The sequence below is a fragment of the Phoxinus phoxinus genome (genome assembly GCF_949152265.1).
Source record: "Phoxinus phoxinus genome assembly, chromosome: 2".
Classification (NCBI taxonomy): Eukaryota; Metazoa; Chordata; class Actinopteri; order Cypriniformes; family Leuciscidae; genus Phoxinus; species Phoxinus phoxinus.
This window is the reverse complement of record NC_136877.1, coordinates 7057914-7076080: the sequence shown is the minus strand read 5'-3', so window position 1 is coordinate 7076080 and position 18167 is coordinate 7057914. Positions and strand designations below refer to the sequence as shown.

The window sequence follows — 18167 nt, the reverse complement described above, 5'->3', positions numbered from 1 at the left end:
GTAGTTAAGACACTTAAAATAACCTTTGGTCCCACTGAAATCATGAATAGCCTAATCAGCACACATGGATAGTGTTTTTTACCCCCATAATATTTCCTGTTATTTACATTTGACGGAGTAATGCCCACATAAAAAAAAAAGAACACATAATTTCGGTTCTGTTTAGATTACAGTTGTTTGTAGCCTATGTAAATATGCGAGATGTTGTGAAGCTGTGTTGGTCACATGACTCGTGCTCTGATGTTGCGCTGACTGACTGAGTGAAGAGGATTAGTTTTACACGCGCTCTGACATCTTTCACTGAAGTTATCATGATATCCCGGGACGAAATACTCAAACCCATATGGTACGCTTTTACTGCTCTGGATGTAGACCGAAACGGGAAAGTATCCAAATCCCAGTTAAAGGTAAGCAATCCTTTGAAAAAAAAACTAGATCACAGCGCACGCACCTGTCAGTTTCCTTGTATCGAGACAGTCGTTTGTCCACTAAAAAAAATGAAGTTTGTCCATACAAAGGATTTAGCGTAACGTTACCCATACGAGTTGTTTTACCTGTGTCTTCTACTTATTTCTTGAAACAGACCTTATAATCAAAATAAAGTAAAAAATCAATTACACATTTGGTAGAGAATTTCCTCTCTAACCACGTAAGATTATTCCGTGTCGATACCCTTGTTCAACACTACTGGCAGTGATATTAACATTAGGCCTATTTTTTTTCCAACTTATTTGCAGAGGATAATGTTATATAGGCCTAATAAAAAAGAAAGAAAGGAACTTCATTTGTTTACAATTTTTTTTGAATAACGCTTGATCTGTCTGGCAAGACTTTCACAAGGGTGTATGCAGATATGTGCACTGAAGTGGAGAGACTCACTTTATCTTTATCATATGATGTTTAATAACGTCAACAAAAAAGTTTTGACACTCTTATTTATTCTTTATTTTTCTGTATTTTTTCACATTTTAGAATAACAATCAAATCAATAATGACTAAATAAATCAACATTATTTTCTATACAAAGCAGAACTGTCATATATAGTTTCTTCAAATCGCCATCCTTTGTGTAGATTCCAGCTCTGCACATCTGGGCACTTGCAGCTGCTTTTTCTTCACTATTCACTCAGATTAAAACATATTGACTGATTTATTTTGTGAATAAATGTATTGGCACAATTTACGTACATCTACAAAACTAATTCCAGGCATTTATGTGTAAATAACCATAAATTCAATCAGGTGTGTCTACATTTTTTACCTCACTTTAAGGGGCTATATGTAAGAATTTTCATGTAGTAATTTTTATTTTTCTTGCCAACAGCTTGTTTCACAACTTAAAAAAACAAGACCTTTCCCCATGCACTTCCTAGGTTGTCTAAGCCTTTTTTTTATGCAAAGTACTGGGGGCATTAGGTATTGCCGGAAAAATGAAAAGAATCTGACGTTTACACGCACTCCCATTCTTCCATTCAATGACACGTGAAACGAATGCTTATACAATGTTCAGCATAATGCCGAATGCTACTCTTTACTATACTGACGATGTGTCATGCAAAGAAAATGTATTAATTTAAACTATAGTCTCACAGTTTTTTTTCACTTGAAGAGGCGCTGCGCAGACCGATCTCATGGTACTTTAATGTAATACACCGGCCGGTCCGCGCAGCACAAAGTTTACCACTTAATGGTAAACGCTAATAACAAGGGTTTCTGAATTCTACAAATAGCCCATCTAATCCTTTTTGCACAGTTAAACCATTGCTGTCTGTCTCTCTGAAGGTGCTGTCTCACAACCTGTGCACCATACTGAAAATCCCTCATAACATTTCAGCCTTGGAGGAGCACTTTAAAGATGATGATGAAGGACCAGTGTCAACACAAGGGTACATGCCCTACCTGAACATGTTCATTCTCAATAAGGTAACAAATACACTGCCTCTTATCAAAGCATCGACCTTCCTCTCGCCAGACAATCCGCTGTCTGTTTTAAGAACAGACGTTCATTATTTCCTCTGGAATAAGGCTACACATTATTTCTCATGACTCACATAGAGATATTCTTTGTGTGTGTGTGTGTGTGTGTGTGTGTGTGTGTGTGTGTGTGTAATTTTCTGTAGCAGACCCTAACATATAGTAAGTACATGTAGTTAATTCATTTTACTCAGTACTTATTTGTGTTAGTACAGTTACAACATCACCTAAAATAAAGTGTATCCAATTTATTAATTAATATTTACAATTGGAAAAATTGTTTGTGAATGCTAAAGAAGATCAACCCTAAAAGGGTTTATCCCTAATAGGGAAGTCGATGTCCATGGGCCGTCACTTATGACTCACAGGGCATGAGACTTGTTACTCACATAGTGATGTCTCCTGAAAATGGAAATAAAATGAATTTAAAGAGTCACTTCAGTGAGTGTTTAAAATGTAAACTTAGTGTGAGACTTCATGCTGATTTAAAGTGAAATTACTCTCAGTGGGCACAGCACTAGGAGGTTTGCCAGTTACCATGTATTGTCTTCTAGTGTTATCAGTCATGATATTTTAGCTGTGGGCTGATGAGATATACGTACAGTATATACATATACATGCACACACATACATTCTTGTACAGCTATCTTTGAATGTCCTCATTGTGCGGACACCCTAACCTTACCCATCACAACTAAGTTTCTAACCTGAACCTAAAGGATCACAGAAAGTGAGGACCGGCCAAAATGTCCTCACTTTACTCACTTTGTCCTCACTCTGATTCACACACACACACACACACACACACACACACACACACACACACACACACACACACACACACACACACACACACACACGTTCGGTTTCCGTGTTGAATGGTGGCTTTCCATGTGTGTTTGTGTGTGTTTACATATCTAATGATTTGTGACTCTACAGGCACCTCTTATCATCTTGTTGGTCAATTGCATTTATTCACTATTGTCATCTTGTTGTTGATGTTGTTTTTTGTCAAATTTATTTTAGTTTCTATATATTTTCCTCTTAGAAGTAAATAGTAATAATAAAGGTTCTTTATTGTATAGTGGAAAAACGTTCTAAACCCAAAATATTTCCTCATATGGCATCGTTGTAAAAAAAAAAAAAAAAAAACTTTTGGAACCTTTCTTTTTTAAGATTGTTCAGTATGGTTTGTTTCCCCCCCCACTAAACCATGTCAACAGTCAAATACACGATGACGTGTTGCAATGTTTTTAAAATCATTAATTTCAATCCAACGTCATGTTCTTAACTGACTGAAGTGGAACATGTTGTGCTGTTCGGTTTCTCTTTGTGCGTTTAGAAATGCGGTTTCCATCATGTCAATTAAAACCTGTTTGACCATCCTTCTCTGACTCCTCTCCAAGGAATTTTAGTCCCCAGAACTGGATGTTTTTGTTGTTTACTCCATTCTCTCAGCAGTTCCTAAGATACTCATACAAACACAGTATTTCACAGTATTATACAGCATTACTTCACCCATTCTGATGTTTGGTTCAAAAAACTTAGCGGAAAACGTAGCCTACTGAAAATGTTATGCTAGGACCTTATACGTTTTTCTACAGTATTATTTCTTATAGTGAAAAACCAAACCCTTTGTCCATCTCTACATGCTTTTATGCATTGACCACTGAGTGCTATACACTCAGATTTATTAGATATATTAGATCTTTTAAGTTTTCAAGTAATCAGTCATCAAGTAATGCCATCAAGACTCATATTGTACAATCCCTTTTTCTTTATAACATGTCCTACACCTCATATACTCCATAATATCAGCTCTTTGGTATCAGCTCTCTGGGATACTTGATTTTGATTTTGATTGGTCAGTTGTGGCATTCTTTGGTCATATCTTTGTATAATGACAACTAAATAATACAAATATTACTATATACAAATTGGCCATGTTCACACTGAAGTTCAACAAAATTCCTACTTGCCTGCCGGTATTATCTTTATAGAATAAGTGGTTAGTTAACACAAGACAAGCTTCATGCCTCTACACATGAATTCTGCAGAAAAGATATGACATTGTAGCCCTAAAAAATAGTCATTTTTAATATTTGAATGGCAGATCCAGCCCGACTTTGACTTCATGGAGCTCAACAAGATGTGCTGGACTCTGTCTGCACCAAAACACATCAGCCGCAAGAATCTGCTCATCTCAGACGGTGATGCCTTCAAGGTGTGGTGTATCTTCAACTTCCTGTCTGAAGATAAATATCCACTGCACATTGTCACCGACGAGGTTGGTCCTAGTATTTCTAATCTTAGGATTCCTTGTAATTATATGGAAATAACGAGGTATTTCTGTATTGCAACAGCTCGAGTACTTCCTGCACAAGCTGTTTGTAGCAATGGGTTGGAGTTGGAACGAGGGCAGATTCGAAGACTACAAAATGCAGCTCAATGCAAAGAAACATAATCTGAGCGTGTGGGAGCTGATTGAGCTTATTGGCATTGGCCATTTCACCAAGGGCATAAACCCTCAGACTCTCTCCATTGGCATCAATGAGGTCTATCAGGAAATTGTCCTGGATGTTATTAAGCAGGTGGGTGTCTGTGTTAATGTATTTCAATAATATGGGTTAGTTCTGCTCTTGTCTGTACATAATACTTGTGCAAAGACCACTGACTAGCCAGTGAACAATGGAGAGATAAACGGATATCCCTGACAAATCATTAACTTGGTATATTTTTCATTCAAAAAGGGTTATATGATGAAAAAAGGCCATAAAAGGAAGAACTGGACAGAGCGATGGTTTAAGCTCCATCTCAACTACATATCCTATTATGTGAGTGAAGACCTAACAGAGCAGAAGGGATGTATTTCGCTTGATCGAAACTGCTGTGTCGAGGTAAAAGCTAAAACTTTTTTTTGTAGTATTTGTTGATCAGAGTTGAATTTTAAAAGGTATATCCCAATGCATCCCAATTCGCCTACTTATATCCCCTAAAAGTACATACTGTATGTTTGACTATCTAGCAGAAGAGTAGGCAAATCTTGGGACATACAGTACTACTACTACGTCAGAACTGTCTTTAATGGACTGTGCATCCTGTCACCGTAAACTGGCCTGTCAATTATTTTGTCCTAGTTAACCGCCTCATATACACACTCCACATTTCAGTTTTTTAAATTTATGCTACTCAACAATTCTTCCTACCATATTGGAGAGAGCATTTTGGGGTCTTTATTGCGGAGAACTCTGTTTTTGCATAATGATGCTTCTTTAAAAAAGTTCTCAATGTTGTTGCAGATTAAATATATTCATAGTATGTTGAAATGAATATCCTAAAGGTATGTGGATGCTCTACCATTTCTGGTGGAAATTCGAAATGCAGACCTATACACACTAAAATTGCCCACAACCCATTGCGCTTTTGATAAGAATTCAGTTTAAAACTATAAACACGTAAAAATGGATGTGTAAGACTGATAAAAAAAAATAATAATAAAAAAAAAATATATATATATATATATCTCTTTTTTATCAGGTTGGATAGTGATTATTAATCACTCAAACTCCTTTATCTAAACCTCTTTACTTAATCATCAGTCTTACACATCCATTTTTACGTGTGTTTATAGTTTTAAACTGAATTCTTATCAAAAGCGCAGTGGGTTGTGGGCAATTTTAGTGTGTATAGGTCTGCATTTCGAATTTCCACCAGAAATGGTAGAGCATCCGCATACCTTTAGCATATTCATTTCAACATACTATGAATTGGGACACATTCATTCCAATTTTAAAAGCTATTTTGGATGAATAGTTTGCGAATTGGGACGCAGAAATAGAATATTTTGTCATCTTTTACACACTTTAATGTTAATCCAACCCTGTATTATTGGCTTATCATATGAATGCAAATGTTTACCAAAACTATACCTTCAAATATCTAAATTGCTCTGTCTTTGCAGTCCTTACCAGACAAGGATGGAAGGAAAAACCTCTTCATTATAAGATGTGTTGAGAAAAGTTTTGAGATCAGTGTATCGGATAAAAAGACAAAACAGGAGTGGATTCACGGTATCACATATCTTTGATGCACACACAAATTTTACACGGGTGACATTGACATTTTTGTACTGTATATCCACAATCTCCTGCTGAGTAAGTTTTTGTTCATGTGTATGTTAGCCATCCAGGACTGCATTGTCCGCATAAGACAAGGCCTTTCCTCCGCACACCGAGAATCCAGACAGAAGCGCAAGGGGCTGAGAAACAGGATGAAAGATGAACAGGAGATCATGGAGAACAGAATGAGACAGCTGCAGTTGGCCAACGAGAGCAAACAGGCTCAGCTAGAGGCCATGAGTAAGGTATTGTGGCCTTCCTTTGAATCATTGAAAGATACAAGCATAAGTCACCTGCAAAATGCCTTAGATTTCCAGCCATTTAGTAGTTGTCACAGTGTGGTGTAAGGCGAACAGGCAAAGAGCTCCAATACAAACGTTTACCTAAATTAAACTCACACAGGTACAGGGATCACGGGTTGAAGGTACACTCACACTAGGTTCAATGAAAAATAGACGAGACCAAGACGGAGGGAGAACACAGGGTATGAATGCATGGGCAAACAAAGGGAGATGACGAGTGAATAACAAGGAACAGGTGAATGAAATGACTAATCAACAGACTTGGGAAAACTACGGGTCCTTGAAAGTGCTTGAATTTATTTTGTGCAACAAGTTTTCTGGGGAAAAAAATCTGGTCCGCTAATATGTTATTTCGCCAACACTTCGTGGCCTATGCACACTAGCTTGCTTGATTTACGTTAGTTACGCGCATTTACCCGTTACGTTAAGTGTTTCCCGCGTGAGTTACTTTGTGTTGTACGTTGCCATGACGTTCACGCGCGCAAAACTGTAACAATGTATCTTAAAAGGTAACACGATGTAACCTTGCTCTCACTTGAAGTCTTTGAATTTGAGGGTATTGGATCTGGAAAGTCCTTGAAAGGCCCTTGAATTTGACGTTAACCAAGGAGTGGGAACCCTGTACACTGCGCTACTAGCGTATCTGGAATTACGTAATGAGATTCCGACTCGTTAAAAGCATTCAAATCCTTGTAGAACTAGTAATTACAACTTGTAAGCTCCGACTTGTACCACGCAGATTTTTAATGCCGTTGATAGTGTTGGATAATGACGCTGATAAGTTATAACTATTATGAGTTCAATCTTCATCTCATGTGAGTGTATACAACAATCAGATGACTTCACAAAAAAACACTATGGGCCCTATATTAACGATCTGAAACGCAAGTGTCAAAGCGCAAAGCGCAAGTAACTTTGTGGGCGGATCCCGGCGCTGTTGCTATTTTCACGGCGGGATAAATGCCTCTTGCGCCTGGCGCAAATCTAAAAGGGGTTGGTCTGAAGTAGCTTCATTACTCATAGGTGTGGTTTGGTCGTAACGTGAAATAAACCAATCAGAGCGTCCTCTCACATTCCCTTTAAGAGCAGAAGCGCTTGTTCCATGGCGGATCGCTATTATAACGCCGGATTTGCCAGCGCACGCCAGAAGCGGTTCACAGCCGAGGAGACTGACGTTCTCGTCAGGGCCGTAAAACACAGAGAAGTGACATTGGGGATGATGGGAGAAACCCACCCAAATTAGTTTCGGTTAAACAGGGGTATAATTTGGGTAAATGTGTAGCCTAATCTAGATAGATCTTTTCCACATCTTCACGGACACAACAATGATTTCCCTCGTGTGTTAATATTTTTCCTTGTAATAATGTATGATTTGCAAAAATGAAAACTGCTGCGTCTGTTTATAATTATTAGAGAATCAAAGTGGATGCGCGTTAACACGCTACATAATGGCCAAGCACGCGCCCTTAAAATACCACATCACTAACGCGCAACGCGCCACTGTCTTTAGACTGGGTTTTTCCTGGTCAGTGGCGCAATTGCTTTCTAAAACTGGAAAATAGCACCAGGGAAGTTTTGCGCCGGAACACGCCTCCTCTTTGCGCTGAACCGCCCCCGCGAGCGCAAGTTCATTCCCTAATTTACCGACGTGCGTCTGTGGAGGTAAAAGTCCGCTGTGCGCGGGTGCAAAATAGGAATGATACATGCGTCGGTGTTCAAAGTCAATTGTGCTGGGTGCAAGATAGGGCCCAATATATTTTATAATGTCTAAAACCTATTAAATTAGCACCATACTAATCAGTGCACATTTAAACTGTATGTATCTTACTCTATTTAAATACCTTTTTCTTTTTGTGCACTTTTTACTGTCACTTCCCCCTTTGGCTCATTTTTGTTTGCCTACATTATTTCTGTTTATAGCACACTATTAGTAATATGTGAAGAAAGTTTCACATCCTTGTCGGTTTTTTTTCTTCGTGTTAAACCTTTAAATTGGGTTCCATGTTAAACGTCTGACGCTTGTAATCCTGTTCGACCATGAAGAGAAAGCTACTGAACCGACTCTCATCTCTAATGTGAAGATATTTTTAGATATTTTTTATGCCGAAACAGCCCTGCCCTGCTGTTGGAGCCATAGTCTTTTAGATCGTGCTCTGACATATAGTGCAACAGCATCGCAGGCGACAATCACAACTGTCCTGTCATATATAAGCAGAAGAGGGCCAAAATATAGCTTTAAAAAACGCTCATATTTTAGGACACCTGCAAAAGAGAACTCCTGAGCAATGAAGCCACACTTCCTGTGTATGGGTGGTTTTGACTTTTACCAGTTCCTGTTTTATATCTTCAATCTCAAGGGATTGTTTCATACTTTATCGTCTATGAAGCAGGAAATATGATTATTCCTTGGCGGCATGATAGGCCATGCAAGGCCGTTAAACTTTGAAACTTTTGCACAATACACACAGTGATAATGCAAAAATGCATAACCAAACGCAAGTCCGTGGATCTAGAAAAGTAGTCCCACACAACTAGACAACACTTTTTTAAAATATACATAAACAACATACATCTTAAGCACTTTAACAAGTTGCACAAAGTGGTTCTGAATTCCTTGCGTCATTTACTTGTTTTGTAAGTGCATTATTATTATTATTGCATTATTATTGCAAACATGTATTTGTTTTTACAAATTGTGGGATGAACTGAAGTGATTTTGTTGAAATTAATGACATAGCTGCCATTGATTGAACCTGGAACTTTCTTTTATTAATCAAACAGTGACAAACAGCTAGTTGTTATTTTATGTTTTTCTCCGTTTCTGGCTCACAGAAGCCTTAGTTATTGCTTTCATTTTGTCTGGATGTTACAGGACCTACAGGACACATCAGTCAGGGGTGATTTTGAGGAACAGAGGAGACTTCAGACCCAAACAGAATTACTGGACCGATGCAGACGAGACCTGGAGCAGGAGAAAATGGTAATTGCAACAACCTTTTTCACAATGACAGTGATTTTATTGATGGAGGTCACCAGGTTGCTTTTAGGTGTTCAAATGCCGGATGCCATAACTGCTGATGTGTAAGAGGCCTACACTTTTCAAAATCTGTTCATAAATTAAATTTATTGTTGATATTAATAAAATGTCAATTTAGTTTGACATGTAATCGGTTTTTTTTGCTGGCAAAATTATTATTTTTTACATTCATTTGAGCCATGCATGTTACTTAAAGTCGGTGTTACATCTTTGCCTTAATTAAATAAACACACAAACATGAAACAGAAGTTGCGTTAATATTGTTTTCTCAATTGGGTCGTATATGGGAGTCAAACTGCTTCTTGAACAAGAACAAATGTAGGGCGGGACTTGATTTTGTCCATGGAATTGATTGGATGGTTTGCTATTGGTCTCATGTGAGTGACAGGTTGCCAGGTGACAGGGAGGGGAAGTTATTTTCATTAAAGATTATGAGGACACATGAATAAAAAAAATAATGATGTGCATGGATAAATGTTTTATAACAAATAGTGCAAAATATATAAAAAAGTCAACTTTGATTTTATGGTCATTTTGTTTAAATTAACACCGTGTCCTAACTACACGCGACGCGAAGCCGCGACACGCGATAAAAGGTATCTTTTCCATGTTAATAAGAGTTTTTGTCCTAACCAGACGCGATGGCGACACGCGAAGTTTCTAATTTAGAAACGGTTCCTATTTCTGCGACGTCGCGGCTGACAGATCCGCCCACACAGAGATCTCAAGATCGAATAAACTGATTGTCATATGAAGAAATTACACTGGTTATGAGTACACATTATTTATTTTTAGTTAAAAATAGGTCACTGTGCCACAAGCGATAATGGATAATTTACCTTTTTATATTTTTGAAAGCATATAATATAGCGTTCAAACTGAATTCTATGCAAACATACAACTGTACTTCATAACAAAATTAGTCAATGAGTATATTTTGTTAATGTTTTGATTTTTAATAATGTTATTTCTTGATTTGATTATGTCCTTACCCATTTCCAATGCGAGTGCGGGCCAGCAGTGCCCTTTCACAGAGAGACTGTGCAACCCACACGCTGTTCTGAATGGCTGTGATTTTTGATTGACGTGTGGTGTCTCACAGTCGCGTCACGTCTAGTGTGGACAGACACACTTGCTGTCGCTGGAATTTTATCGCGTCGCGTGTAAGGTGTAACACACAGTGTAAGGGTCTCAATTGATTCAAATTCATACAGTATGTACAGTAGTTGTGATTCATTGAATTAGTTCTGAACATGTTAATGCATTCAGCTCCTTTTTAAGAAAAAAAAAAAAAGAATGCCTAAATTATTGTATAGAAACGCAGCTCTTTTCAGCAGAAAGGCTGTCAGTTTGCAAAAAAAATAACAATAGAGTTGCGCTTCTATGCCACATATGCAGGATTTGTGAAACAGGTCTGATGTATGACGTATGAATTTAAAATGGCTTCCTAGGCTCGAATGCAGATGGAGGAGCAGGTGGTCGAAAAGTCCAGTGAAGTGGAGCAGTACTGGCAGCGTATGCAGGAACTGGAAGACATGTACCATCAGCTGAAACAGGCACTAGACGATGAGAGGCAGGCCAAAGAGGATGAAGAAGTCGTGCGCAAACTGCAGACCAGGTAACAGTGTGTTTGCAGCGTACAGATTCAGTGTGTACAGATTCAGTATGCACAGATTCAGCATGCACAGATTCAGTATGCACAGATTCAGCATGCACAGATTCAGTATGCACAGATTCAGTATGCACAGATTCAGTGTGCACAGATTCAGTACAGATTCAGTATGTACAGATTCAGTATGCACAGATTCAGTATGCACAGATTCAGTATGTACAGATTCAGTATGTACAGATTCAGTATGCACAGATTCAGTATGCACAGATTCAGTATGCACAGATTCAGTATGCACAGATTCAGTATGTACAGATTCAGTATGCAGATTCAGTATGCACAGATTCAGTATGCCCAGATTCAGTATGTACAGATTCATTATGTACAGATTTAGTATGCACAGATTCAGTATGTACAGATTCAGTATGCACAGATTCAGTATGCACAGATTCAGTGTGTACAGATTCAGTATGCACAGATTCAGTGTGTACAGATTCAGTATGCACAGATTCAGTATGCACAGATTCAGTATGCACAGATTCAGTATGCACAGATTCAGTATGCACAGATTCAGTATGCACAGATTCAGTATGTACAGATTCAGTATGCACAGATTCAGTATGCACAGATTCAGTATGCACAGATTCAGTATGTACAGATTCAGTATGCACAGATTCAGTATGCACAGATTCAGTATGTACAGATTCAGTATGCACAGATTCAGTATGCACAGATTCAGTATGCACAGATTCAGTATGCACAGATTCAGTATGCACAGATTCAGTATGCACAGATTCAGTATGCACAGATTCAGTATGTACAGATTCAGTATGCACAGATTCAGTATGCACAGATTCAGTATGTACAGATTCAGTATGCACAGATTCAGTATGCACAGATTCAGTATGCACAGATTCAGTATGCACAGATTCAGTATGCACAGATTCAGTATGTACAGATTCAGTATGTACAGATTCAGTATGTACAGATTCAGTATGCACAGATTCAGTATGCACAGATTCAGTATGCACAGATTCAGTATGCACAGATTCAGTATGCACAGATTCAGTATGCACAGATTCAGTATGCACAGATTCAGTATGCACAGATTCAGTATGCACAGATTCAGTGTGCACAGATTCAGTGTGCACAGATTCAGTATGCACAGATTCAGTATGCACAGATTCAGTATGTACAGATTCAGTGTGCACAGATTCAGTATGTACAGATTCAGTGTGCACAGATTCAGTATGCACAGATTCAGTATGTACAGATTCAGTATGCACAGATTCAGTATGTACAGATTCAGTATGCACAGATTCAGTATGCACAGGTTCAGTATGCACAGATTCAGTATGCACAGATTCAGCATGCACAGATTCAGTATGCACAGATTCAGTATGCACAGATTCAGTATGCACAGATTTAGTATGCACAGATTCAGTATGTACAGATTCAGTATGCACAGATTCAGTATGCACATATTCAGTATGCACAGATTCAGTAAGCACAGATTCAGTATGCACAGATTCAGTATGCACAGATTCAGTATGCACAGATTCAGTATGCACAGGTTCAGTATGCACAGATTCAGTATGTACAGATTCAGTGTGCACAGATTCAGTGTGCACAGATTCAGTATGCACAGATTCAGTATGCACAGATTCAGTGTGCACAGATTCAGTATGTACAGATTCAGTATGCACAGATTCAGTATGCACAGATTCAGTATGCACAGATTCAGTATGCACAGATTCAGTGTGCACAGATTCAGTGTGCACAGATTCAGTATGCACAGATTCAGTATGCACAGATTCAGTGTGCACAGATTCAGTATGTACAGATTCAGTATGCACAGATTCAGTATGCACAGATTCAGTATGCACAGATTCAGTATGCACAGATTCAGTGTGCACAGATTCAGTGTGCACAGATTCAGTGTGCACAGATTCAGTATGTACAGATTTAGTATGCACAGATTCAGTATGCACAGATTCAGTATGCACAGATTCAGTATGCACAGATTCAGTATGTACAGATTCAGTGTGCACAGATTCAGTATGTACAGATTCAGTATGCACAGATTCAGTATGCACAGATTCAGTATGCACAGATTCAGTATGCACAGATTCAGTATGCACAGATTCAGTATGCACAGATTCAGTATGTACAGATTCAGTATGCACAGATTCAGTATGCACAGATTCAGTATGTACAGATTCAGTATGCACAGGTTCAGTATGCACAGATTCAGCGTGCACAGATTCAGTATGCACAGATTCAGTGTGCACAGATTCAGTATGCACAGATTCAGTATGCACAGAAGGGCCACAGAGTTATGCAGAACATGTGTGTGCTTTGTTTCGCAGGCTGCTACAAGAGGAGGAAATCAAGAGGACTGAATTAGAGCAGATGCACCTGCAGCAGCAAGAGGTCTTATCCCAGTCCCAGAAAGAGAAAAAAGAGCTGGAAAAAGAGAAGGCAGAGAAGGAGCGGGCCCTGCAGGCTGCACTGGAGCAGCTGGAGAGCCTTAGACAAAAGAGACAGGGGGCGCAAGAGGAATACAAGGTAGAGGATTTTTTCAGCAATTTATTATGTCCCTTTTATCAAATTAACATTCTCCTTTTCTAGTATATTTTGCGTTTCCAACATGTTTCATTTAGCTTCTTTTACTCTCTAGCTCTGTGGGTCTCAACCAAGGGTCGGTTTGCCCACTAGGGGGCGTCAGCAAACTTCCAAGGGGCCCTCAAGTTGTTTTAAAGGGGTCATATGATACTTTAAAGGAAATGTCACAATGTGAAATATTAGCATAATTACCGCCAAAAGGCATATGCAAAGAAAGAGGCAAGGCTTCGGTGAATTGAAGGGTTATCGTCAATGCGGTGAGAAAGCAGAAACCGCATTGTCTGGCCGAAAATGGATGAAATTAGGAATTAGAGGTTGAGATTTATTAATAAAGTTGTTCCTGAGATGTAGGTTTGCTTCTATACAGCGCATTTTACAGAGGACAGCTTCCTGAACTGCTTATCACTGTGAAACGTCCTGCTCAAGTTGTGCTTGCAAAGTTGGTTCCGATCGATCGGCTTGATCATCTGCATTTTCAGAATCTGACTCGGGCTCGAACTTATACGATAAAACGATAACATTATTTACTGTGTTTACAATTGCTTAAAGCCTTGGAAGCTGAATCTTGCGATTATGGTGATTATTTCCGACCAACGCTTGAGGTGTTTGGCCAATCACAACGCATTGGGTCATTTGACCAATCAGAGCACTCTGAGCTTTTTGAAAGGTGAGGCTTTGTAGAAATCAGTGCGTTTCAGCGGGACTGGGAACAGAGGTAAAACGTAAACCCATTCCATTAAACTTTTAAAACCACATCATATGACCCCTTAAAATGATTTAAAACAAGCTTTAAAATAAGCTAAAACAATTGGGAGTTTGCCCAACCAATCCACATGTGTTTTGTGGATTTGGAGAAGGCATTCGACTGTGTCCCTCGAGGCGGCCTGTGGAGGGTGCTCCGGGAGTATGGGGTCCGGGGTCCTTTGCTAAGGGCTGTCCGGTCCCTATACGACCGGAGCAGGAGCTTGGTTCGCATTGCCGGCAGTAAGTCAGACTTCTTCCCGGTGCATGTTGGACTTCGGCAGGGCTGCCCTTTGTCGCCGGTTCTGTTCATAATATTTATGGACAGAATTTCTAGGCGCAGCCAGGGACCGGAGGGTGTCAGGTTCGGGGACCACACGATTTCGTCTCTGCTCTTTGCGGATGATGTTGTCGTGTTGGCCCCTACAGACCAGGACCTTCAGCATGCACTGGGACGGTTTGCAGCCGAGTGTGAAGCGGCTGGGATGAGAATCAGCACCTCCAAATCCGAGGCCATGGTCCTCAGTCGGAAAAGGGTGGCTTGCTCACTTCAGGTTGGTGGAGAGTTCCTGCCTCAAGTGGAGGAGTTTAAGTATCTTGGGGTCTTGTTCACGAGTGAGGGAAGGATGGAACGGGAGATTGACAGACGGATCGGTGCAGCTTCCGCAGTAATGCGGTCGATGTACCGGTCTGTCGTGGTGAAGAAAGAGCTGAGCCGCAAGGCGAAGCTCTCGATTTACCGGTCAATCTACGTTCCTACTCTCACCTATGGTCATGAGCTTTGGGTCATGACCGAAAGGACAAGATCCCGGATACAGGCGGCCGAAATGAGCTTTCTCCGCAGGGTGGCTGGGCGATCCCTTAGAGATAGGGTGAGGAGCTCGGTCACATGGGAGGAGCTCAGAGTAGAGCCGCTGCTCCTCCACATCGAGAGGGGTCAGCTGAGGTGGCTTGGGCATCTGTTCCGGATGCCTCCTGGACGCCTTCCCGGGAAGGTGTTCCGGGCACGTCCCACCGGGAGGAGACCCCGGGGAAGACCTAGGACACGCTGGAGAGACTATGTCTCTCGGCTGGCCTGGGAACGCCTCGGTGTCCCCCCGGAAGAGCTAGAGGAAGTGGCTAGGGAAAGGGAAGTCTGGGCATCTCTGCTTAGACTGCTGCCCCCGCGACCCGGCCCCGGATAAGCGGAAGAAGATGGATGGATGGATGGATAAAACAATTAAAAATCAAGATAATTCTTATTTTAGTTCACCCCTCAACAACTATAACTGTTATTTTAGATTTCCACTGTATTGAAAAACCTGGATATATGATAACATCTGACTTTAATTGTGCGTAATAAGTGTATTTCTAGACTTGGAAATGTTGTATAAATTAATAAAATATTAAAATGCCATGAGCGTTTTATAAGGAATATACATTTTTCTAGTTATGCCAAGCACTAAAATATTTTGAGAATATTTCTTATCATTATCTGATAATCATGTAATCACAAATAACTGGAAAAGTCAGATTCATTGGCTAAAAATAGTGGGGACCCTGAAGAACATTCAGCAAATAGTTTTTCATTTATTGATAATTATTTTAGTTACTTATGGACATATATGGAGGGGCTTCAAATGTTGTTGTGGACAATGATAACCACTGCTCTAACTCCAATGTCCCTCTCATCAAACTGAACAGACATTGCTGGTTGTTTCCACTTTTATACTCAAATTAGTATAGTGTCATTTTTAAACATAAGGTGAATGATCCTGATTTCAGTGACCTTTATTGTTTTTCAGGCCGTTACAAAGAAACTGGAACGGGCAAGTAACAAGACAAAGACTTGGAAACACAAAGTCTCTAAACATGAGGGCCTACTTCGAATCGTTCAACCAGGTGACCGAGTGTGAAGTTTCTCAAATACCACATACCCTTACCAAAAGAAGGACCACTTTATGTTTTTCATGTATTTCTCAGGCAACAGGTCACCCAGTAAAATGACCAACTGGGGACAGGCAGCGTTCACCGAAACAGAGCTAGATCAGATGGAGAAGATTTGGCAGGAGAACAAGAATAGAGCATGGGATGGAGAGTAACACCTAATACATCCACTTCCTTTATTTGTGTATTTATTTTTTTGATTAGCCAGGCAGTCCTCATCCTGATCTTATGTTACTGGTTAAATCTGTTGTCACTGATTTTTTTTATTCAACCGTTTATTAATCATGTGCTTTGTAACGTCTGTCAGAGGGTTTGAAGTCTGCTCAGATGAAAATGGAAAACAGGAGGCAAACGAACTGGTAGTCCCACGAGCCTTTATAGATGGTTTGCACAAGTACACTCTTTACGTACATGCAAAAGAGCGAGTATAAAACAGGAAAATAAAGCACTGATAAACAAAGTGGAAATGAACACATTGAAGTTAGTGGTAGAGCAGCCATCTCTTTCTTTACTCTCTCTCTCTCTCTCTCTCTCTCTCTCTCTCTCTCTCTCTCTCTCTCTCTCTCTCTCTCTCTCTCTCTCTGTGTGCGTGCGAGCTCATAAGAACAGCATGCATGTCATGAACAGTATTTAACATTAGGTGGCAGTTACTGCTTGTATAATGGAACATGAGCAGAAAAATGATGTGCATGTAGAAAATGACATCCACACCTTTTATACTTATGTTGTTTTTTAAAACAATGTTACATATCATTCAACTTTAGTAATACCAAGTGTATTTTTGAGTTTGAAAAATCTGCTCTGAGGCAGCATATTCACATATTCCTGCTGTGTCCTCTAGATGTCCCTGTTGATACACAGATACACTCAGATGACCCGTTCATACACACATTTTCTGCACACTAGAGCCACCAATGAACAAAAGACACATAACTGGGATAGTGTGTTACTCTGAGTAGTGCATTTAGCCTTGATTATTCTTTGCTTTTTAACCTTTCGCTTCAGTTTGTTTGAATATAAAAGAATATATTTTGTAGTTCATGATAGGTGTTGTGGTACATTTTGTCTTTAATAAATATAATCTGTCAACCAATGTGAATTTATTTAATATTGATGGCTTTTTACGTGCTTTGCATAAGGTATACTTTTGTATCAGTTCATGCTTTTTCTGGGAATCAAACCCATGACAGTGGTGTTGCTAACTCTACTGTTTTTAGCCACAATATATTTAAATTGTAGTATTTTACCTTTTTATTATTTATACAATTACATCATCTTTTTTTTTTTTTTACTAGGGCTTGTCTGGTTTGTTGTTTTTATAAAACAGGCAATGTCAATATAAAAGACACCGATATTGGAAAATGTAACTGTCAAAGTAGCCTGATATATAGGGGAGAGCGGGGCACAACCTAACGCATTTTGGTTTTGGCTCAATTACTTAAAAAATAATTAGGTTAGATTAATTATTTTTTTTACACAAGAAACATACACATCTCTGCTACAAATGAACACTTAAAGTTTTTTTCTAGGACCTTCCATTTTCGTACAGTTGCACTGAAAGTAACAGAAGTGCAAATGTTACAACTTACCCCATATGCGGGGTTAGTTGTAACAGACAGAGGGGTTAGTTGTAACACTTGTTTGTAACACACACAATTCAGTACTATTTTATCTGTATAGTTTGATATTGTTTGTACATCTGTATAGATAGATATCCATACATCCATCCCTCATCCAATCATCCTTCTATTATGGATCAATATCATGGATAGAGATATAGGAAAGGGCTGAACAGTTTTGCATGCAAAATTATTATTATTATTAATAGTAACAGT

At 39.3% G+C, this 18167-nt stretch overlaps 1 protein-coding gene across 1 annotated transcript; it reads left to right on the top strand.

Moving 5' to 3' along the window:
- The first annotated feature begins 227 nt into the window (after nt 1–227).
- Nucleotides 228–17434, top strand: swap70a (switching B cell complex subunit SWAP70a). The gene is made up of 12 exons (XM_079583974.1): nt 228–407; nt 1783–1923; nt 4088–4261; nt 4338–4565; nt 4725–4871; nt 5936–6044; nt 6156–6337; nt 9267–9374; nt 10883–11049; nt 13410–13608; nt 16191–16287; nt 16369–17434. The coding sequence occupies exons 1-12, from the start codon at nt 312–314 to the stop codon at nt 16485–16487; spliced, it is 1767 nt and encodes a 588-aa protein (XP_079440100.1). The 5' UTR covers nt 228–311; the 3' UTR covers nt 16488–17434.
- The last annotated feature ends 733 nt before the right edge of the window (nt 17435–18167 follow it).